Source organism: Rhinolophus ferrumequinum, chromosome 7 (assembly GCF_004115265.2).
Source record: "Rhinolophus ferrumequinum isolate MPI-CBG mRhiFer1 chromosome 7, mRhiFer1_v1.p, whole genome shotgun sequence".
Lineage (NCBI taxonomy): Eukaryota > Metazoa > Chordata > Mammalia > Chiroptera > Rhinolophidae > Rhinolophus > Rhinolophus ferrumequinum.
Window position 1 is genome coordinate 9,418,097 of NC_046290.1, and position 22,703 is coordinate 9,440,799.

Here is a 22,703-nt window from a genome sequence, read left to right on the forward strand (position 1 = left end):
ACTGCCTTTGAGAGAAGCTGCAGGTTATGTCCAGTCGTCACCAGCGTAGAGTGGGAAGCACATCTCTGTCTTTTTCCGTTTCAAGACTTAACACCTAGTTTGGTTGGTAGCAAAGAGAGAGCTTTGACTGCAGGGGAGGGAGGGGACTGAGAGTGTGTGGGCGGTGTGGGGAGGTGGTTGGCTGATGAAGGCCAAGGAAGCCTGTATCCATGAAAACTCTTCTTTGCAAACATCAAACTGAAAAAAGGACCCTGGAAGAAAAAGACTCAGCCTCCTGTAATAGCTTCCGTGTGGTGTACAGAGCTCGGACTTTTTCTGCAGAGTCCTGGGAGGGGGAGAAATCGCTTGGCCATGTCCCCACTGAAACGGGGACTCTGGCCTTTTGCACGGTCTTTCCTGGCCTTGCCGTGAGTGGATCTGTGGTGATTTTGGACATCCGGTTGCACGCAGCATCCTGTCTTCTCTTGTTTTTGTCTAAGTATATTTCAAATGTTTGTTTTGCAGGTGGCAGAGATAAACGTGGAGGCCCTATTTTAACATTCCCAGCCCGCAGCAATCATGATAGAATACGACAGGAGGATCTTAGGAGACTCATTTCCTACCTAGCCTGTATCCCGAGGTAAGTTCTGCATGTTTTGTGGCTTGTCACTAAAAGATGCGGCAGTGTGCTCTCTAGAAAACAGCTACCCAGCAGCTGAATTCCCAGCAGGCAAAATACTATGAAATTAAAATCATGATCTCTCGCCTTATTTCCTTTTTGTGACCATTCTGTCGTGTTTACAATGCTTCTGGGTGTGGGGACGTGAAGGTACGCGTTTTGCGTGAAAACCCTCGTGTGGCGGCAGTGGGGTTGGGGTGCCACAGGCGGAGCTGTTGGGGCAGGTGTGTGAGGTAGAAATGGAGCAGAGTTGTCACCGAGGATTCTGATCCCTGGAAGCCCAGGAACCGAGGGCTGTTTCTGACAGTGCATTTCTGTCTTCATGCTGAGCTGCACTGCCTTGCCAGTGTTCTGTTGATTTGTAGCATGACGTGTGTGAGGCATTGAACATCCTTACCAGCTGACATGCCAGGACGCCAAGCGCGGGAATCTCCATGCAGTCCGATGGTCGGGGATTTTAGTGTGGGTGCCCAGGGCACCGGGAAGCGGCAAAGCTGTTTTCCCGAGAGCCCTGAGGTGAGGAGCGTTCGTTGGAACTGGCCTTTGCTATACTGGAGGAATTTAGAATCTTTGTTTCTGCTCTGGTGGAGGTTTTACTTATGGAGCTAGCTGACAACCAGTGAAACAAATTTCCCCCTTATAGTGTATGTCCCACTGGTTGTTCAGATGACTTTTTGGAAAATAGAATACTTCCGTGGTGTGTGATCCAGGATACAGCGGGGCCTGGAACCACAGGTAGGAGGGGTGCTTCGCTGGGAGGAAAGAAAATTTCATTCCAGAAAGGCATAGGCTAAAGGAGGGCATTTCCTAAGAGACGAAATTAGGACGTTAAAAAAGAAACACAAAAAACTCGGTCATAATTTAGGCTAGAGTAGATAGTAACTTTTAAGGAACACGTTACGCAAGAGAATAATAAAAGATTGGTCAGTAGCAGCGGAATGGGTTCTGAGAGGTTGAGGTAAATGTATTGAGTCCTCCACAGCCCAGGGTTTGTGACACTCTTGACCTACTTGGCTTGACTCCAATCAGGAAGGACCACTGGACCCGTTTGTAACCATCCTTACTGTGACTGATGAAAGTCAGCTTTTGTGACTGGTGGTCTGACCTGTGGAGGAAGTAGTCGGGTTTTCTGTTTGGCGGTCCTTCATGGGAGAACCATCACTTTGTATCAACAGTGACAAAGGGATGGCACCTTACTTACACATACAGAAACCGTTTTCCCTTTTTTCTTACTCTGCTATTGTCTTGGACTGCTGAACTGTTGAAATCATAGCGTTGGAAAGAGTTTTAGAAGTTATATACTACTCACTATCACTTACAAATAACAGGATAGTTGCTAGCTGCCACTTACTGAGTTCTTATGTGCCAGGTGCTGTGCTGATGATGTGCTCAGAAATAGACAGACACAAAGGACAATGTAAAAAAAGTAAATAAATCCTTGCCAACCAAAATGATACCAAGTTTAATTTGGTATTTATCCATGTGATTTAAAAAAATGTACATAATTGAATTACTGTATGTAACTTTGGCAACTTGCTCTCTGGTTTTGAAATCTGCGTTGATTATAAATATAAACAATTACTTTTCATTTCACTGATATTATCAAACAATTGATTCAGGCATGTTTTGGATCACCTGGATGACCCACCTTAAAAAAAAACCACAAAACTTTGTCATTGCAAAACTGTGAGCATACACCAAAGAAGAGAGCAAACATCATGTACCTGTCATCCAGCTTCAACGATGACCAATTTTTGTCTATCTTGTTTTTCTCTAATTTTCCCCTTGGAATATTTTGTAACAAATCCGAAGCATCCTACCGTTTCGCCCCTAAATACTTATGTACGTAGAGTGACCCTCCAAAGACTGAGCACTTCATTTCATTGCCTAGATTTGCTTTTGTATTTACAGTTCCAAGTGACAAGAAATGCCATTTTGCTTGTCCTTGGTTAAAGATCAAGTAAGAGAGGTGCGATTAACATGTAAATGATGTATTTTGCCAAATGATAGTGGAGCAAGATTTCACCGCAGTCTAAGTGGAGAGGAGTGGCAACAAAATGAATCCTTCCTGGGCCCACTCATGAAACAGTAGTGTCAGGAAAAGTCACCAGCAAATTAATGGTGTGTGAATTTTTTTGGATTTGTGCGTTTCTTGTATTCTCAGCTGTGTAAACAGTCCGGGGTGGGGGGCGGTTGAGATTTCGTTCCCTGTCCTTTTGTGTTTTCTGTGATGTGAAGGTAGCTGCTGGCTGTCACTCAGCCAGACAGTCCCAGGGCTCCACATTCCAGAATATGGAAAGTGTGCCACCTGGGCAAGCCTGGGCGGCAGAGTCAGACTGACAGTGATCTGGCACGAGTTCCCTAATGAGTTTGATCGGTTTTCTGATGTCTAAAATGTGATGATAATCTGTACTTCTTTGCATCATGGTGAAGGTGGAGTAAGGTGAGGTACAGTGCCTGACATACGGTAGCTTCCTCAGAACGAATACAACAATGTCCGTCTTTCACAGTCGTTCTTCTCCTTTGCTCCAGTTGTTTTCCTTTGACGTGGTCTAGAGCCACCTTCTTTCCTTCTCCATGGTCTCTGGATTGTCTGTGTGCCTCTTACAATGTAGCCCTCAGAGTTAAACAGAAATGGGACCTGAGAGAGGAGTAGTTTTACTTGGGTCACCTTCCCTACCCCTCCTTAAAACAATTGGAGTAATAGAGTGATTTTCACAGAATTCATTTGCAAGGAAACTTTCCATTAAATGCGTGCAGAAGAAACAAGTCTCAGCGGAATGTCTTGCCGGTGTAATTGGGACTCCTGCACAGCAGTGAAAATAACAGTGGTCTTGGTACATCGCCAGGCCTTTACTGCTTGAATTATACTAATTACGTTCTAGAACATTCTGCCTGCCTTAGAATGATTTACAGTAGCTAAATGGATAGACCACTGACTCTTTGGTCACTAGTGAAATACTGCGGAGATTTTTAATAGATTCATTCATGAATATTCATGTAAAAAGGGATTTTCTTTATCCAGAAACTAAAGAAAGTAGTGTTGCTCTTTTTCAGACACTTGCATCAAGAAGGGACCTCAGTTTTATCTAAATTTCCTTCATCTCACAGATAAAATGAGACTCATAGATAAGACTGCCATCAGACCTGGGTAACAAGTCACACTTCCCCATGAGCTGTGTCTTTAAGGTATCGGAACAGCGGGAACCCTCGTGGAGAACTGGGGATGCTTGCAAGTCAGTAGTTGTGTGATAATGACTGGCTTTTAACTTGATAAAGACGGATGGGTGGGAAGGACGTGCACTCCCAGCCCAGGTCAGGCACTGTTTTTATTTCTTGGAAAGTCACTGTGTGGTAACAGTTTGAGTGTGGAGGAAGGTGACTAGCTAATCCTCTGTAAACCGTGCCAGCACATCATACCTTTTGGTCGTGTCCTTCTCCAGCTGCCTCCTGTTGTTAAGCCTGGTGTTACTTGTTACTCGGGATTCTTTTCAAGCCCCTTTCAAGTGGAGGGGCTTTGTAGTTTTATGTCCATGTCGTGCAGGGCTATGTGAGGAGAAAGATGGACTGCCAGAGCATTTATATCGATACGGTGAAGCCTGATGCTTTCAGTGTACTCTACCAAACAGCAGCTAACAAAACCAGTAACACACACTGACCGCCACGATTTCCCAGTCTCCTGTCTGGGCGCTGCAGCAGCAGCAGAGGAGGCTCTGCATCGGGCCTCAGCTGGGGGCTGGCTTCCTCCTGCCCAGGCTGGTCGTGCCCCACAGCCTCTGGGGCCTGAGGCTTCTACTGAACGGAAGGTCACAACATCGCAAACCCCAGGAGAGCTCAGGGAGGTCCAGAACCCTTAGTTTCAGCGACCTGGGAGATGTGCGGAGCCGTTTCTGGAAGCCCTGTTTGTCTCCAGGATTTGTGAAGGGCGTTTGGTGTTCTCTGGATCGTGGCCCAGATCCTGCTTGAGACGGGGAGAGGTGACGGTCTGAGGAGTGTGCGCGCCAGGTGTTAGCTCTTGAGGTTCATGGTTGTATAGGAGCAGGCGACCAGTGAACCAGATCATTCCTAGCACTTTCCCACATTTGTGTGATAAGCCACGTGGCTGGATCCATCCGTTTTCTCTCTGTGGTTTTCAGCACCACGTTCAAGGACTGTGAGCCGCCGTCTACTCAGGGTCTTTTCTAGAACATTTTTGTGGCATGCCTCTTACTGATGTACTTGTGATAGAGGAACCGTACGTCTGTGACACTTGGAATGTCAGTTACTCTGTATGAATCAAGGGAAGAAAAAGGAGACAGAGAGAGAGAGAGAGAGAGTTTGTTTATGGGAGGGGAAGGGAGAGGGTAGAGGAGTGAGCTCATGCAAGACAGCATGCAATTAGTTTTAATTTTGACTTAATTTTTTTGACTTTTCAACATGATTTAATGATAGCAATTAGTTTTCTGAGGTTTTAATTTGGACTAATTTCTCAGGGTGGTTACATAGGCAGAAAGTGTCGACTGTCTTTCCCATCACCCCAGGACATTTACGTTGGGTGAAAACCTGAAGCTCTCACTGGGTATTCGTGAGGTCTTAGGTGTGGTTTCCAAAGAGCTTGCAGGCACCACGACCTGCTCCTGTCTGCGCCACCTCGGCAGCCTGCGTGGTCTGTCTGTCCACGTAACAGTGACGATTACGGTGGTTCCTCAAGTACACGGCTGTTCCGCGGCCATCACAAAGCCTTCCCTTGTAACACTGAAGTTACAGCCACGTGAGACTAGGGATTTTTAACCTGTGTTTAAGGACTTTGACTCTTGTTTATTCTTTAGTACAGAAGCGCATTACCATGAGCTCAGGGGTTGAGATTTAATAAAATTAGTTTTCATTGCTCCATCAAGGTCATTTTTAAGAGAAATGGGCCTGTTTGTTTGTTTGTTTGTTTGTTCAGCCTGTAAGAATGTGGAGAGGGAGACCACATCACGCCTGGCACTGCCATGCTCTGTGCTACAGCCTGGCGGTGTCCCCACCATTGCCTTTGCACCATCAGTGCAACCAGGTGAAAAAGGCAAATAAGTGTCAGTATTCCTGTGAAAGTAGACTTACTCCCCAGGCTCTGCCAGAGGGTGCCAAGGACCCCCTGTGATTGGTGGGCCACGATAGAGAACCTCTGAGATCGCCCAGGGTCCTGGAACAAGTTAAAGGAACAAAGGGGGACATGAAAAAGCTCCCCGTTGCCGCCAGCACGCTGGTGGAGGTGGTTTTAGGGCCTGTGGTCGGCAGCCCGGCTGGCTGCTGTGCTCCGGTCTGTGAGCACCGCTCCTGGGCTCTGCGCCCGCCGTGGGGTCTGTCCCAGGTTGCGCTCCCCAAGGGCCCCTGCGATGATAGTTGCTGGGCAGCGTGTGTGATCAGTTATACACAGAAGTGAGAAATGCACAGGACGGTTGTCTCTTTTTCCCTAAAGAGGGGACAGGATGGAAAACCAGAAGTACAAAATCAAAGTTTTAAAGCTTTGTAAGTTGAACCTTGTTTCACGTCGTCATTGTTCTTCGATGCCTGTATAGTCAGAGTCTGTTCTGTTATGACAGGGGAGGGTGAGAAAGCGTTTGGTTCCTCGGGTGAGACCTGAGCTCTTGCTAATTTCTGTATCCTCCAACTTCCTCCCACTTCCCGACAGGCAGCCAGGCGCTGGGTGGAGAGAGGTGCCCCTCCCCTCCTTTCCCACCTGACAGTACCTGGCAGAACGGAGCCCCACACACAGGGACCCCCACACACAGGGCGCCCCCCATACCTGGGAGCCCCCCACACCCAGGAGCCCCACACACACAGAGAGCCCCACACAGACGGAGCCCCACACACAAGTACCCCCCACACAAGAGCCCCCTACACACAGGGAGCCCCCCACACAGGGAGTCCCAAACACAAGAACCTCCCACACATGGGAGCTCCACACACAGGGAGCCCCCCCCACAAGAACCCCACACACACGGGAGCCCCACACAGAGCCTCACAACAGGGAGCCCCCCACACAGGAACCCCACACACAGAGAGCCCCACACAGGTAGCCCCACAGACCATGGGAGGAAGCAAGAAGAGTCATCATCGCCCAGCGGGACTCTGACCAGAAAAAGTGGCAAGAGTTGCATGATCTGAACGTGTGTTTTCTTTTTCTCTAGTGAAGAAGTCTGCAAGCGTGGCTTCACGGTGATTGTGGACATGCGTGGGTCCAAGTGGGACTCCATTAAACCTCTGCTGAAGATATTGCAAGAGTCCTTCCCCTGCTGCATTCACGTTGCACTGATAATCAAGCCAGACAACTTTTGGCAGAAACAGAGGACGAATTTTGGCAGTTCTAAATTTGAATTTGAGGTAACTCCCATGTGTAGCCAGACCAACTACACCGAAATAGGTGTGGTTTATTAAAAGCTGACTTTTCTTTCATCATTTTATGCTGAGAATAGATTTTTAAAAATTACATAATAAACGGGAACCGTGTATCTTATGTACACATGTAAAATTAGTTATTGCTTAAAATAACAAAATTAGGTTTGTTTATCACATTATCCTTGTGGATTATTTTGCCCGAGGTGGCTTAGGTTTCATTTCTCTTGGTCTTGGGTGGTGGGGCTGCTGAGGTAGATGTAAGGTCCATAACTACCTGAGAAGGAGCCTGTTCCCTCTGACTTCACCGCTTCACCATTCAGCGCACGTGGCTTCACATGACTTCCAATTCACTGTCACTGCCTCAGCCGTGGAAATAAGGGGATGTTAGGGAGAAATACCACCTTCAGGTTTCCTGAGGAAAAAACGGGGGTTTTCATCCTTTGATAATGCAGAGAAAGGCCTGCACGTATTTCATCTATCAGGTCTCTCATTTATGAAAAGGGAGAGATACTCCTTTGAAAACTATGCAGAATCCTGAATTCATCAGCGCCAAGGTCGCTGTCTTTCAGACAGTGCAGAACAGACCTGCCTGCTAACTTGCCCCTATGTCCTCTTTAAGCTGCCAAGGTTCTGACAAGCTTAGATGCACTTGGTGTAACGAGAGGGTTGTGGGAAGAAAGTGTTCTGGCCAGTCTGAATCTGGACCCATGCCATGTTCTGCAATAAGATTTGAGTATTTTCTAATAATTAATTGTGACTTTGGTTGAATAGATTGCTTCTTCTATCAACTTTCTCAAACATTAGGTTTTACTGAAAGTATTCATTCATGTATTTTTAAGGTACACTGGGGGGGGCGGGGCAAAAAATAATTTTCCTCTCACCTAAGTTTTCTGGCTGGGTTAATAATCAAAGTAGCATGAGAAAATGCCCAGAATTTATTATGGATGTGCACGCACGGGTGCCATACACGTGTGAGAGCTGAAGACGCCTTGGGCAGTCGAGGGGTAGATGCTGCCTTGGCCAAAGGGGAAGGAGGCAGGTGTCTGGGATTTCAAAGGGAAAGTAGGTTATTTGCAGGTAGATGAGAAAGAGCAAACATGGGGTTAACAAATTCTTGCTGGGCCACCCAGAAACGGTGGGGTACCGACGGGAGCCCAGCAAACCAGCTTTGCCAAATTTCTCCCAGTCTGCCAGTTCGCTTGTGTGGTGACGCCAAGGTGATGCTCTCTTCCTTTCAGCAGGTTTTCCTACCTGAGTTCCTTGAGGCAGGTAAAGGATTAAAGTTTCTTTTGCTTCTTAAAGTAAATATTCACCCCCCCCCCCCACACACACAAATAAATATCCCAAAAGACATATTTTGGGGTGGCAAAACGTTGATCCCCCTCAACAGCAATAACAGTATTAAACACGTCACCCAGTACTTAGGCTTTATGTCACGTTACGTTTTTCAGAGTGTTTCAGTGTGTGTATTTCTTGCATCCTTAAATTGCTTTCCATGGTACTGATTTTTCAATCCGGACTCTGAATTTAGTTTTAATTTGAATTTGAAACTACAGTCAAGAGATTTAGGTGAAAGAGGAAACTGGGAAGCCTTAAACTTCATATACAGTTAGAAGTGACTTTGGAGGACAGTTTATTGGGTCTTATTATTTTCTTGATGCAAAATTTAAAGTGTGTTGTGTTTAATCATACATGTGTTAAGCAGAAACAGTGGCAACATAATGCATGCAAGTTTTGGCTAATGTCCGTCTCTCCTGCTGGGCCTTTAAGAACCTACACAAGTTTTTCTATCGCCTCCATGGACGTGATTAAAAGTCCAGGCGAATGAGATCGTAATGGAGCTACAGTCACGTTGCAGCAGAATGCTGGCTGGGAAGCAGCCCCTCTTTCGAGCTCTGCTGACCTTTGCAGCTTCCTCTGCCAGACAGCAGAGATGCAGCTCTTGGTTTCTCTAAGGCTGGAGGTGACGAGGGGGAGCTGTACCAGCCTTGCTCCGTTTTATCTTTTGGTTCTAGGCCACCAATCCTCTTCCTTTACCTTTGTCGTGCATTTAATCGCTCCGCCCCTCATGTTTTCCATGAGGCATCATACTTACACTAATCTCGCAGCCCATCTGACAGGTAGGGTGAGGTTAAGATGTCCTGTTTGGGTTGTAGTTGACTGAAACTTCGTCACTGTTAGATTGGAACACAGTACAGTTTATGTGCAGTACTTGTACTGCTCAGAATCGTGGCAGGTTATTGCAGTGAATGAAACATTCCCTTTCTTTAGCTTTGTGAAAAGAGCTCTGCCAGCTTTGTTGCTAACCCGTGTATATTTTCTACATTTAAAAAAAGTCAGTGTCAGATGGAACTAGACTTATCAGGGGATCACTTCATAAATTATATAAATGCCAGCCACTGCACTGTACACTTGAAACTAATATAAAATAATATTGAATGTCAGTTCTAACAAAAAAAACAGTCATGGGATATAAAGTACAGCCTAGGGAATGTAGTCAGTGGTATTATAATCGCTCTGTATGGTGTCAGATGGGTAGTAGACTTGTTGGGCTTATCACTTTGTGAGGGGTCTAACTGTCTGATCATTATGTTGTTTTGTACACGTGAAATAAATAAATAAAAAATGTGATGAAATTTTACGAGAAGACAAAAAGCCGTTCATATCCTCTCATCGGTTACTTGGTGGGAGGTAGAGTTGAAGGCAAGACGAGTGATGAGGGTGGGCTGGTTGGAGCAGCTCTGATCAGTCACCTAATAAGCAGCCCCCAAGTAGGTGTCCTTAGAGGGAGGTGCTGCTTACAAGGGTTGCGAAGCCCCTAACAAGACATGAGCTCGTTGCAGATGGTGGCAAGCCTCTGCAGAGTTCTCTGTTGGGAGTGAGATGGCGCAGTGGTGTGGATAAGGAAAGCTGCTCTGAGGAAGTGACATTTCTGAATCTTCTGCTCTGTACTTGCAATTATACACATTTCCTGGTTAATATGCCTAAGATAGTGTGTCAGTTTCCACACTCTTGGAAAGAAGTCTAACTTCTCTGGCTCTCATGAAATACGTACGATTCTATAACTTTAGGTATTCCACCTAACACACATGCGTATGTGTTGCTCTCATGAATGTATCTTTCACTGACTATACTGGCAATGCTTCTTTCATTTACATTTATTTTTATGGGCCCAGAACAAGGTACGTTATGTGTTCCATAAATAGGTTACTTGCTTTAAGTTTGAAAATCTGTAAGTGTTGCAGATTGCATTATGATAAGGCTATATAAAGTTGGTTCATCTTCTCACACGTATTTTTTTCCCCCTCAAGACAAATATGGTGTCTTTAGAAGGCCTTACCAAAGTAGTTGATCCTTCTCAGCTTACTCCCGAGTTTGATGGCTGCCTGGAGTACAACCATGAAGAATGGATTGAAATCAGAGTTGCGTTTGAAGATTACATTAGCAATGCCACCCACATGCTCTCTCGGCTGGAGGAGCTCCAGGACATCCTCGCTAAGAAGGAGTTGCCTCAGGATTTGGAGGGGGCTCGGAACATGATCGAGGAGCACTCGCAGCTGAAGAAGAAGGTCATTAAGGCCCCCATAGAGGACTTGGATTTAGAGGGACAGAAGCTGCTCCAGAGGATTCAGAGCAGCGACAGCTTTCCCAAAAAGAACTCGGGGTCAGGCAATGCGGACCTGCAGAGCCTCTTACCCAAGGTGTCCGCCATGTTGGACCGGCTGCACTCAACGCGGCAGCATCTGCATCAGATGTGGCACGTGAGGAAACTGAAGCTGGACCAGTGCTTTCAGCTGAGGCTGTTTGAACAGGATGCTGAGAAGGTAAGAGCAGGAAGGGGGATGCTAAACGGCCCATGGAGAAGAGCTTCCTGGCTCATTGGGTCTCAGCAGCCAGGGCTGCTTTGCGCAGGAGAAAGGGCTGGGGAAGCGCGAGCTACTCCCCCGGCACTGGGTAGAGACTAGCAAGTGTCAGCTCAGAGGTCGCCTAAATCTGCTCTCCAGTGTTGCTCTTTGTGTAATGCAGTGCTGTTGTAGAAACTTTTGAGTTACTCATTACTGGTCGTTTGGTTTAGGATGCCTGTAAGATGGACGAGAATGGTGTCTTCCGCTGTAAGAGTGAAAATTTTACAGGATTACGTTATTGAAAGCAATAATTATGTGTGCATATCTCTTGCCAGTAACTGTGCTTCCATTTGTATGAGGCCAATGGTGGACCATTCAGGTCTGTCATTGCATGTGTTTTAAAAGTAAAAGGTGAATAATGTATTAAGAAGTAATAGCTTCTGGGGAATACAGGCAACAATTACTTACGGTGTCAAGTTTTATTCTTGTGCTCCAGACAAACCCACCAACCAAAGAGAATTCTTGTCAGTTGCCGGCTAACTCGTCTTACAGCAGTGCAGAACAGGAATGTGTTGTAAGCCGTGGACATGGGTGAATTGAGGGCTCTTAATTTGAGCTCATTGAATGTTTTTCATGGACAGGAAAATATTTTCTAAAGTAAAAAACACATAACAAACTACATTAGAAACATTTGATATGAAAGAACCTTTTTGAAAGATGACAATCCAATACTGTTTTTTGGTAAGCTTTTAACATATCTGTCAGTGTACTTACGTTTTATGTAATGCCTCGTCAGAGACACTAGAAAATCTTCCTTTCAGTTAACTAGAACAGCAGGTGACAATCCCTGGGATTCCGGTTCGCGTCCCAAACAGCAGTGCTAACTGATCGTCATTTCTTTTCCCTTAAATGTTGTCCTTGCGAGCAGTGTAATTGACATCCATTTCTAGGTTGCCTCTCCACTGAACCTTAAGAGAGATGTCATCGTTAATTTTTTTCCTCAATGCTTTTTATTTTTACGGTAAATTTGATTATGTGCATTTATACTTCTCGCATTAAAGAACATAATCTCTCAGTCTTTGGAATTGCTGTCAGTACTCTGAGTACCCACCCCGGGACTATCAATCCTAATTTCACATAATAGATCTTTAACTGAAGAGTAGTGTGGGCTGTTACGCTGTTCAGTACAGCGGGGAAGCTGGGTTGAGAGTCAAAAGATTCCAGTTCTTAATTAGCCTGGGAGATGCGAATACCTTTTTGTTTATGTTTCTTAATTCCTCATCTGTCAAAGGAACATGCTAGATGTGTTTTTCTTGTAGATTCTGCAAGTTCAGAACTGCTGACTTCTGAGAAGTCAAGAGTCCTCTGGGCCCGGAAGCCTGAGAGGTTATCAGCGGAAGGACACAGCACTTCTGGGTTGGGCCCAGTCATTGCTCTTTCCGGAGGGATTGATTCCAGGTTGTCTTTTTCGTTCTGGTAGATGTTTGACTGGATCACGCACAACAAGGGCCTGTTTCTGAACAGCTACACGGAGATTGGGACCAGCCATCCTCATGCGATGGAGCTTCAGACACAGCACAACCACTTTGCAATGAACTGTATGGTAAGAGACCGTCCGAGTAGACGTGCGCTGCAATGGAAATGTTTCAGCGAACAGGAGGCCGTTACCCCTATCACATCCCAGCATGCTGCAGGAGGCCGTGTGGGGGGCCCTCAGAGTTCCTGATTGGATGGTAGCAGCTGAAACTTCAAGAGTGGGAAGTTCTCAGTGTTGGCAGGGTCTCGGTAGCTTGTTCTGTTTTCAACAAACAAAAATGAAAACAAGCAAACAAACAAATTAGGGAGACTTGAACCAATTACGTGGCCAGTTCAACATGCATGATTTTGATGCCAGCTCTTGTGCGCGACCTCTTAGGAGCCTGCAGGGACTCCCGGAAAGCTCCTCAGAGGCCGAGCGAGTCCACTGAACAGACTCACTGTCAGTGTGCTGGCTGCCCTCGAAGACGAAGAAATGAGCCAGCCTCCTGCTTACCTCTAGGGCATACCCTTACTCCCCTAAAATATGAGATTTCTTTCCAAGTTTAACTGAAGGACTGGGGTACAGACGTCAGCCCTGCCTGGAATCCCCTGGCTCTCTGAGTTTGTTGCACGTGACATCCTTGGCCCGTTGTGACCAGATAGGGGTACCGTAGGACTGCATGGCAAACAAACAAACAAAAAAACAAAACAAAGAAACCAACAGTGAATTTCAAATAGCACTTTTGTTACATATTTGCAGTTAATATAATTAAAAACAATATTCTACAAGTTATATGGTTGCTTCTATAGACAGGTAAGCTTTTAGAACTTTCCTCTTCAGGAACAAGGAGTTTTGCTTTGGACTTTGACCAGCCTCGTGAGAATTAACCATCCCCAGGCCTTGTAACATTTGTTACAGAGCATCAATGCATTGTGAAGACAGGGTCTTCTTGGTTTAAATTAATTCAGTAAGATGCCATTTAATTCAAGTTTGGTCAACTAAGTGCTCCAACTTAGGTGGTTTCAAAGATAAGCCTGAGCAATAAAATTTTTGTAATAGATGCCATCAAAACGTTTGATATCTGTTCTAGAGTTTGAGGAAGAGGATTTTGGTATAAATCTGGTCATAGATAAGGAGAGCCAAAATGTTTGCCTTTGGGGAAGCTTCCTAGAAGGATTTCTTCCTAAAATTTCTGATCAATTTTTCTCAATATCCTAAAACTTCAACTAATAGTGAAAGGCACATTTAGTCCACTTTAGCACATACTTTAAAAACTAGAAATGTTACAATATATTTTACAAAAACGAGAGATGAACAGAAAATATACGTTTTCCTCACCTTAGCATTTTTAGTGACAGACTTAGGAATCAACAGAACTAGAAGTATGTGTGGAAAACAGGAGCGTGGGTTATGAATACAAAGATTTTTAATTCTGACTCCCATTTACGATGTGGCCTCAGGCAAGTTGCTTAACTCTGAGCCTCAGTTTCCTAATCTATAAAGTGGGGATAATATCTACCTTCCGTGGTATCACATTATTTTATTGTTTCTTTATATGTAAAACACAAGCACAGTGCTGAATACATAATAAGTACTTGATAAATGGTAATCACTGTCAACGATGTTATCAATTTAATTTAAAACACTTTTAAAGAAACACTAAGAGTTTTTTTCTAATTTTCTACAATACACTCCTATTACTTTTCTAAGTTAAAAAGTTAATTACAAAGGAATGTGGTAGCCCTGTCTGTGCCAAGCTGGGTGATGGCTGCTGAGAGAGCTTTCCAGGCCTGGCCCATCCTTTGTGCTCAACACCTCCACGACCTTAGCCTCTGTCTAGGACATTTTTTATGCAGAACAGGGGCCTGTTAACCTTCAACCCTTCCCTGTGTCATCCACAGTGTTTTCAATACTTTTTGACAAAGAAGATGAAAATACTAAATACCAATATGCAAAGCTGACAAAGCATATTAAGAAAGCCTAGTAAGGGATACCGACAAGTATGCTCATTCTGCTTTCACAGGTGTTTTAGAAGTGATGCTGAGAAGAATCGAGGTGTAGGTACTTTGAATGGAAGGAATTGTCCTTGCCATGTTTGAGTCCAGGTTGTTTATTTGAGCTGCTGGTGCCAGCCTGTTCCTTTCTCTGACCAGGAAAAGGCATCACGCATACACTGGTTCTCTACGGTCTCTGACCACTGCCGGCTTGAGGACAGGAAATTAATGCAGGAAACTGGAGTGGAACCTGAGGAATGCACACCCTCCGCGGGCCCCACCATAGAGCCGTCTGAACAGCCAGTGCTTCTCTGGTTCTAACAGAGGGCATCTGCTAATGCTGCTCCTAACAGACCTTGTGGGTTGGTTCCGCTAAGGATACAGACAAAGCAGAAATTAGAGGTTGTAGTCAGTCTCCTGTGACTAGAGAGAGCGCGCACATGTGAGAAGGGGCGGTGTTTCTTATGACTTACAGGGCACCAGACGAGCCAGTGAGGCCAGTCCCTGCTGATGATCGTGGCCTTGGCCGACTGTCTCAGCGGCACAGAGTGCCCCCTTCCCTCCCACTCTAGACATGTGGGCCTCTGTGAGCTGACTGAAGTCTGTAGATGCAGCCCAGGAAAGTAACTCCAAGGCCGGAGTCTATGGCTCTGGGATTCCAGGTCTAGGTGACTCCACCTAATTCAGGGTGGCTCAGAAATGGAGTAAAAGAAGGTACGGGAAAGAATGGACAGGGGCACACCCTAGGACGCTTACTTAGGAGGGCGGGTGAGGTGACCCCAAAGAAGCTCCTGCAGGGGTCCGGGTGCCAGGCAGTGGGAGACTGGCCCAGAGGACCCTGTAGGAAGGGAGGGAGCGAAGAAAAGGTAGAGGAGTTTGGACTGGTTGGGTAGTTAGGTTAGAGGCAAGATGGGGAGCTGTGTGATTGGGGGGACCCGTGGAGAGGAGCTCTGTGTCACAGATACCACACATAGATGGAGATAACAGCCTGGGCTTTGTCAGCGGTGTGGGTCCCCACCCCTGCCTTGGCTGTAATATGACCCTCAAAGAAGATGCAAGGTAGAAAGGGAAATACCTCAACCAGTTCTTGTTTTGAAAAAAAGAGAAAGGTGTGGATTTTTTAAAGCCTCTCTCCCTTATTTTTTGCAGTAAACTGGTGGACCTGATGATAGCAATTTCAACAGAGTTAGAAAAGCTTGATTTAGAATTTAACTCAGCATTGTTCTGTACCTTGGAGAAAGTGGATCCATTTACAGAAGATTTTTCAATTGGCACCAAAAAGATGAGTTGGGTGTGTGTAGAAAGGAGAGCTTGTTTTCACACAGTTAGCCTTGGGTTGCTAAGTACACATTTACTGGTTTCTGGGTTCTAGTTAGAAACTGAAATGTTGGGTTCCTGCAGTCCTGGGTGACTGTTTGTCAGCAGGCTTGCCATCTGGACCCTTTTCAGGATTGAAAGCCAAGAAATGAGTAATAGTGTATCTGTGTGCACACATTTGTGCATTTGGTTGCTTTGGGCCTCACAATATGCCTTTCAGCTAGTTGATTGGCAATTTTGCAGTCTTAAAAATAGAAATGGAAACCAATATTTAGAGTTCACGGAAATCCAGGTAGCAGATATGTATACTAGTATATGCCTTTACCAGGGAACTCTGCTATTAAAAATATGGTAGCTTTTAGGTGAACGGGCCGTAGTTCAGGAAGTGCTAGCCATGCCCTAACAGCCCTCTCTCTGTGCCCCTTTCTCAGAACGTGTACGTCAACATAAACCGCATCATGTCGGTGGCCAGCCGCTTGGTGGAGTCCGGCCACTACGCCTCTCAGCAGATCAAACAGATCGCCAGTCAGCTGGAGCAGGAGTGGAAGGCGTTTGCCGCAGCCCTGGACGAGCGCAGCACCTTGCTGGACATGTCCTCCGTGTTCCACCAGAAAGCGGAGAAGGTCAGTGCCTGGGGGGGGGCCCCAGCTCCGAGCTGGTGATGCAGCACTGGCTCCTTGGGTTCCCTCTGTCCCTCTGGCCAGCTCCTGAGGTCTTCAGAGCTGCACTTGCCGCGCTTAAGAAGCTGAGCCCTGAAGTCCGTCAGCTGCGAGCTAAAACTCCAGCTCCCTTACCCCTTGCTGTGCAGCCTTAGGCAAGGGACCTCACCTCTCTGTTCCTTAGTTTTCTCCTTTGTGAAGTGGAAATAAAAGCAGCTGCTTGAGAGGAGTATTTTACCATGTAAAGGAGGTGATTCGTACCAGGTGCCCTGCACAGTGCATGGGATGGAGTGAGTACTAAGAAGTGTAGCCGCTGTTCTTTTTCCTCCCCTTCGTTATTATCCCTAATTAGGATGATTGGCAGAAAGTAACAGAATGCCTGACCATCAGGTTTAAACACCAGAGCCTGGCTGATACAGGGAGCTCTAGTGGGACCATGATGTCAGACCTGGGGCCTGCCTGGCCTTCCCCTCATGGTGACAGGACATGTGCCACACCTGCCAGCGCCAGCCCCTCCACCGTGGTGTGCAGGGCTGGCTGGCGGTGAGTGTCCACTGTCACTTTGTCAGGAGGGCAGTACTGTTCGAAGGCCCTCCCCCCAGCTCTTCCCCTCCATTCCCGCTGTCCTGGGTGCAGGACAGGGTGGCCGGGGTGCATCCAGCTTCTCAGCCGCCAGCAGCAGGCAGGCTCTTCCCGCACGGGCTGGGTCGGGAAGTGGCTTTGGGGCAGGCAGCTTTCGGTGTCTTTCACAATTATTGAATGGTTTGTATGGATTCTGACTTCACATTGGCTTCACTTGCTGATGTGCTGTTCAAAATACCTTATTTTGAGAGGGAATGTGTAATGTATGCCTGTGACACTTCCCACACCTCCACCAGCATCTGCGTACACAAACTTGCTTAAACAAAAACACTCTGAAAGTAGCAAGAGAAAAGGGGTGAGCTCCTGACTCCGGTGTCCGGTGGGGAAAGTACGCTGGACGGTGAAACACCTTTTCTGGATGTGGACAAAGAGCATGGGAGCCTGTGGCCTCTGGGAAGACATTCGGGGAGAGGCCAGTGGTTGCCTTGTTTTAAAGAAGATACACTGATACAGCTTTTTTGGGGATAATTTTGTGGGGAAAACCATATTCATAGGGATTTGCACGGACATTTCGAAGAAGGAAATAGTATTTCTTTAATCTAGAAACAGTCTCTTAAGGAGCAAAGTCAATAAAGGTAAGACAGAGGCCCCAGCTTGCCTGGGATTTTGGCAAGGCAGCTGGGATGTTGTTCAAGACACTAATTAGTAATGACCTCAGCACTAGAAACCTTTTAAAGTGTGAGTGGAACGTAAAGAGGAAAAACCTAATCGTGTCATGTGAAAGCTGTGAGTGGGGGCTTTCAGGGCTGTGCAGTGAGGTTCTGCTTCCCAACCTCATGCACTTAACTAGTTTTACGATAAAGGGTCAGTCGGAGCCTGTCCCCCGTAAAAGTGCTTTCAAAGTAACAGGACCCCCTTCAGGATGAAGCAGCACTGTGTGCAGGCTGGGCGTGTATCGCTGACTGGAGATACTCTGAGTGGGAAGATGAGCTCCCTGCGTGCGTGTCAGCTGGAACGGTAGCAGAGCGTGGGGGATGGCAGCCCCCTGGAACTGGCGTGGGGGTGGATATTGGTCGTGGGCCCCCGGAAAGGATGGGGATAAATCTGAAACAGGACACACTGCTTGGATGACTGGCAGATTGTCAGAAGCATAAGAACACATAGGGAAAATCTCTTTCATAAACACGGCAGGATCCAGAATTGTAAATAAACCCAGAAGATTAACTGCTGCTCTGACCTGCCTGAAAATGGTCTAGAAATGCGGGTGCAGTGTTTCATTATCAAAAATTTCAAACTGGCAGCAAAGTTGAAAGAGCCCGGGGTGTTTTCATTTGGATAAAATTAATGGCAATGAGTGAGGGATTTGAAGGAAACTAAACTAGGTGGATACATTATTGAACAGAATTTCTTGGTATCCTCGGTAGATTATAGCAGTGTGCGAAGTCTCCATGCAGATAAGTGGTCAGAGAAGAAGCCAGAGCCTGGCTTGAGGACAGAGTGGCATCTTGTGGAAGGGGACTGGCATCTCTGATGGACCTTGACTGGGGCAGTGAGACCTGCCCAGGCAACCGAAATGTGCCTACTGGACTTTAGGTCATCTTCGGGAAGTGTTTCCTTACCCTCAAGTAAAAATGCATTATTTATCTATCTGCCTCTTCACTGAATAAAAGTAAGATCCTTGGAATTCTGATACATGAAGAAGGTCACATCCACTAACATAGTTTTCCCCTTCTCAGGAGAGCCGTCACAAGACTAGGTCAGCTTTGTGCCCTCTTTTCAAATGCTTTGCCTTCCAGTTATGCTTAAGCCGTTTTCATGACCTCAATAGAGAAAGGACCACAAACTTGAATGTCACAGGTTAGGTCTCCATCACTGCCACTTGCAGAATTCTCGTTAAGAATTTAAATCTGATAAGCGGGACATACGGCTCAAATATGCGACCCCATGGTTAATGGTCTCCTGAGGGAAACGGTCCCTGTCAGGACTAGAGCTCCCAGCCGGGGGCACGTGTGCCCTGGGCGCCCAGCCTCGCTCCTCTCTCTGTGGGTGTTCTCTCGTTTGGTGTTTGCCTGCGGTTTCGTAAGCAAATCTTGAGGTTGAAACCAGATGAGCATGAAGTTTGGTGGGTGTTACGCTTTCGGAAGATGTTCGGCCAGTCATTCTCACGTCCTCTCCCCAGTGAAGGCTGTACAGGATCAGAGTATCAGTGTCAGGAGGAGACACGACCACTCTGCCAGCAAATCGACCGGCAGACGGTGGAGGGGCTCCAGCCTGCACGCTGCTCGCTCACAGGGTGGATCCCCTGGACAGCCCCCTTGGATCAACAAGCTTCCATAGCAGATGTTACTAGTATTACCTTTTATAACACAAAGATTTAAAGTGACTTGGTTGTTCTCCACCTTAAAATCTCCAATTTTTAACTATTAAAAAAAAAAAGGAATCTAAAGCTACACTGTCCAGTGTGGTTGCTAGTCACATGTGGCTATTGAAGTTCCTTCAATTAAATAAAATAATTTAAAAATAGAACTAAATTAAAATTCGCGTCCCTGGTCGCAGTATCCGCATTTCAGATGCTCGGTAGCAACGTGGGCCAAGGGCTATTGTCTTCGACCTCACTGCAGAAAGTCTGTTAGTGTTCACAGAGGTGTATGCCCCCCCTTCGGAGCGAATCGCAAACCTGGTCACCCAATTTTAGCTACAACTTTAAGGGCCTCTCATTTGGTAATAGCCAAAAAATAAAGTAACAACCAGTATTTGCATAATTCTTTAAAATTTACAAAGCTCCTTAACACGAACTCTCATTTCATCTTTAAATCAGGCCAGCGAAGTAAGTGGGGCTGGTGGCGTATTCTGTTTGGGGAGTGGTCTGCCCATGTTCCCAAAGCTGGTCTGTTGTTGACATCTATGACAGTCCTTTAGTTGCTGACATAATAAATTGAACCTGTCTTCTCCAGGTTACTCTGCTGGACCTGTCAGAGCTGGGCTCACAGTGGAAAATGCTTCTTTTGTCTTGTGATTTCTCTGGGTTGAGATGGGAGCCCATTTCCCTCAGAGGCACCGGAAGGGCGAGTGTGTTGGTTCAGACTCAGGGAGTAGAAAAGATGAAATTAAAAGTAGGGTAGTGTTTTCTAGAAATGAAAACAGACAATGAGGAAATTAGAAACAAGAAAGAAAAGAACTCTGAAGTTTGAAGTCATATATACATTTTAAATGTATATATAAAAATATGACCAGTCTTAATTTTTCCAAAGAGGAGAAAAAAACCTCTGGATAAGTATTTTAAAAGTTCACATTCTAGGAAGTTTCTGTCCCTTTGTTTCCGAAACCAGGCTAACCACCTGTGCTCGGCTCCACTCCATCACCAGGTGGTGGGAGTGAACTTCACTAGCTATGAGGATCCCAGCTCTGGGTGGTAGGGGGCGGAATAGTCCAGAGAGCCGAGCTGCCCCCAAACCAGAAGCCCCTAGTCTCAGCAGATGGAGATTAGTGGAATAAATAAATCTGCTAATTAATGATTGAAGCTCACCGTGTAAAGCTTATATATTAATCGCTCTTCCCTCATCTGCTTGCGTCAGTTTTGCAAACCTGCCTCCCCGGACTCCTTTCATCTTACATTCAGCCACACTTCTCGACAGTCGCCATGTGCTGAGCACAGAAGCCCCAGTTCTGACGCCGGCTCCTGCGTGGAATCTCTTGCTGTCTCCTGTCTTCACCCTCAGTCTAGCTGGATGCTGTGTGTTCACATGTTGTGGTTTTCTGAGCATTGAAAGTGTCAGACACGAAACTGGCTGCTCTGATTTTGCTAGAGTGTAGCGGCCACCTTCTGACACCATCGTTTAGAAGCGTCAGGCTCGGTGCTAGGCAGATTTCCCGTGTCGCCACCCCAAATGGTATTTTTCAAGATGGTGTGTGTGGGGTGGAAAGTAGCAGAGTGGTCAGAGGAGATTTTAAAGGACATCTGAGCACCCGCCTCCCATAGTCATAAAGCACATCGTCATACTGACAGTTTCTAAGAGGTTCTGTTCTAGAAGTACCTGCCAAACTGGGACACAGGACTTGACCGCAGCGTGCTTTCTCTCTGTGGAAGACCTGTTAACTCCCTTTTCCTTGGCTCTCTACACGGGTCCGTGGCCCTGGGTCCTGATCCTCTGCGTGTTTAGCTCTTCAGAAAGCATTCAGGGGCTGGGGCTTGCCCTCTGGAATCTAGGGTTGCCATCTCATGAATAAAAGGCAAAAATGATGCAGAAGTTCCTGTCAAACCATGGCCAGGTTTATCTCCATCATTGGGTATTTTAACCAATGGATGTAGATGTAGAACCAGAATGTAGAACCAGAATCCTTCTTCCACAAGATTTCCACGTGGCAAGCCGTCCTTCCCCAGGTGTTAGAACCTGGTTATATTTGGTTACGTAAGTATAATCAGTACCCTCCCAGGACAGTTAAGAAATTACAAGTAAGCTACTTTACCACAGGCATGTATAAAACTTGTTGAATGTTTCTCTTTACTGGTTGCTTCAGAAATTGGAGTTGAATGTATCTTAATAGTTATTTTGATACAGTGACGTGACATCCCACACTAGTGTGTCACTTCTGCTGATGTGAAGTATAACATGACTAAAACTTGTCTTCACCATATTACATCAGAAGCATTTTAACCTTTCTTCAGAATGTGTTGTAACTCTGTTTTGGGCATTTTGTAGTGGCCAGTGTGCAGGAGCAATTAATTGCTGACTTGATGCTTTATTAATGATGATGGTTAACCTCAGTCAGTTTGTGTTTGTAAAAGGTTTACAATAACTTAATAATTGGTGTTACATGCAGTAATGAAAGTGGAAAGAGTGAAATAGAGAATACTTAGAATCATATAGAGAGAACACTGCACCTCAGAAATACTTAGAAATATGGCTAACAGTCCTACATGCATATGCGGAGGGGGAGAGGAGTAATTATTAGTGTGGATACTTCCATTGCCTTGATGACGTGGGGAAGACCCCACACCAGGGGCCGAGGAGGATGTTCCCCTGTGCTTGCGTCCGTTTAGTCAAGTTTGAAGCCATCAGAAACCCCACGCTATCAGATGACACTTAATGTCATATGAATTGGTTTCAGGTGCTAAGATTTACATGCAGATATTTTTCTGAGCCAATACGTTAATAATAGAGGGATTTTCATAAACATTTCTTACTTGGGTGATGTGTATATTTTAAGCTCCTAAAAGTGTGATAAGTACCTGGGAGGTTATTCTCATACATATTTTAAGAGAATCAGCACGTTCCCTGTGTGTCAGGTCAGTCACCCCATTTTATGCAGTCACCCTCTGCGTTCCCTGGTAAGTAGAACGACAGCGAGGAAGGAACTGGAGCGAAAGAGGTGAAAGCCAGGGAAATGTGTCCGTGACAGTTTGGCTTAATTGAATTAGCGTCTTTGATTGGGCCTCCTGCTTGTCTTTGACACATAACGTGGTGATGGATGCTGATAGGATCTCCCTAGGAATTTGGCGGAGTAGTTTCTCAGTATTGATGAATCCTGGGGGTGTGGGGGTGGCAGTGGAGAAAACTGAGGAGAGGTTGGGATGGCAATCGGCAGCTGACACCTTCTTGCTTCCGTGCAAAGTGGGAAGGACCTGAGTGCCTCCTATTGTGGGGTGGGGCGGGGCCGGGGGGGACACACGACAGCTGAGGAGTTTAGGGGCCTTCGCTAGATCTTCTTTTACTCCTGTGTGTATTTGCTTTTGAAAAGGTAGAAAAATGGGTCCTTTGCTCTTCCTAA

General features: G+C 46.1%; 1 protein-coding gene across 2 annotated transcripts in view; it reads left to right on the forward strand.

Moving 5' to 3' along the window:
• The window catches only part of TRIO (trio Rho guanine nucleotide exchange factor), a 320,251-nt gene that overhangs the window by 112,685 nt on the left and 184,863 nt on the right, over positions 1-22,703 (forward strand). For both annotated transcript variants that reach the window (XM_033110550.1, XM_033110551.1), the window contains exons 3-7: positions 505-619; positions 6,811-7,003; positions 10,330-10,842; positions 12,344-12,466; positions 16,125-16,316. In XM_033110550.1, coding sequence (XP_032966441.1) covers positions 505-619; positions 6,811-7,003; positions 10,330-10,842; positions 12,344-12,466; positions 16,125-16,316 — 1,136 coding nt within the window. The remainder of the gene's footprint in view (positions 1-504; positions 620-6,810; positions 7,004-10,329; positions 10,843-12,343; positions 12,467-16,124; positions 16,317-22,703) is intronic.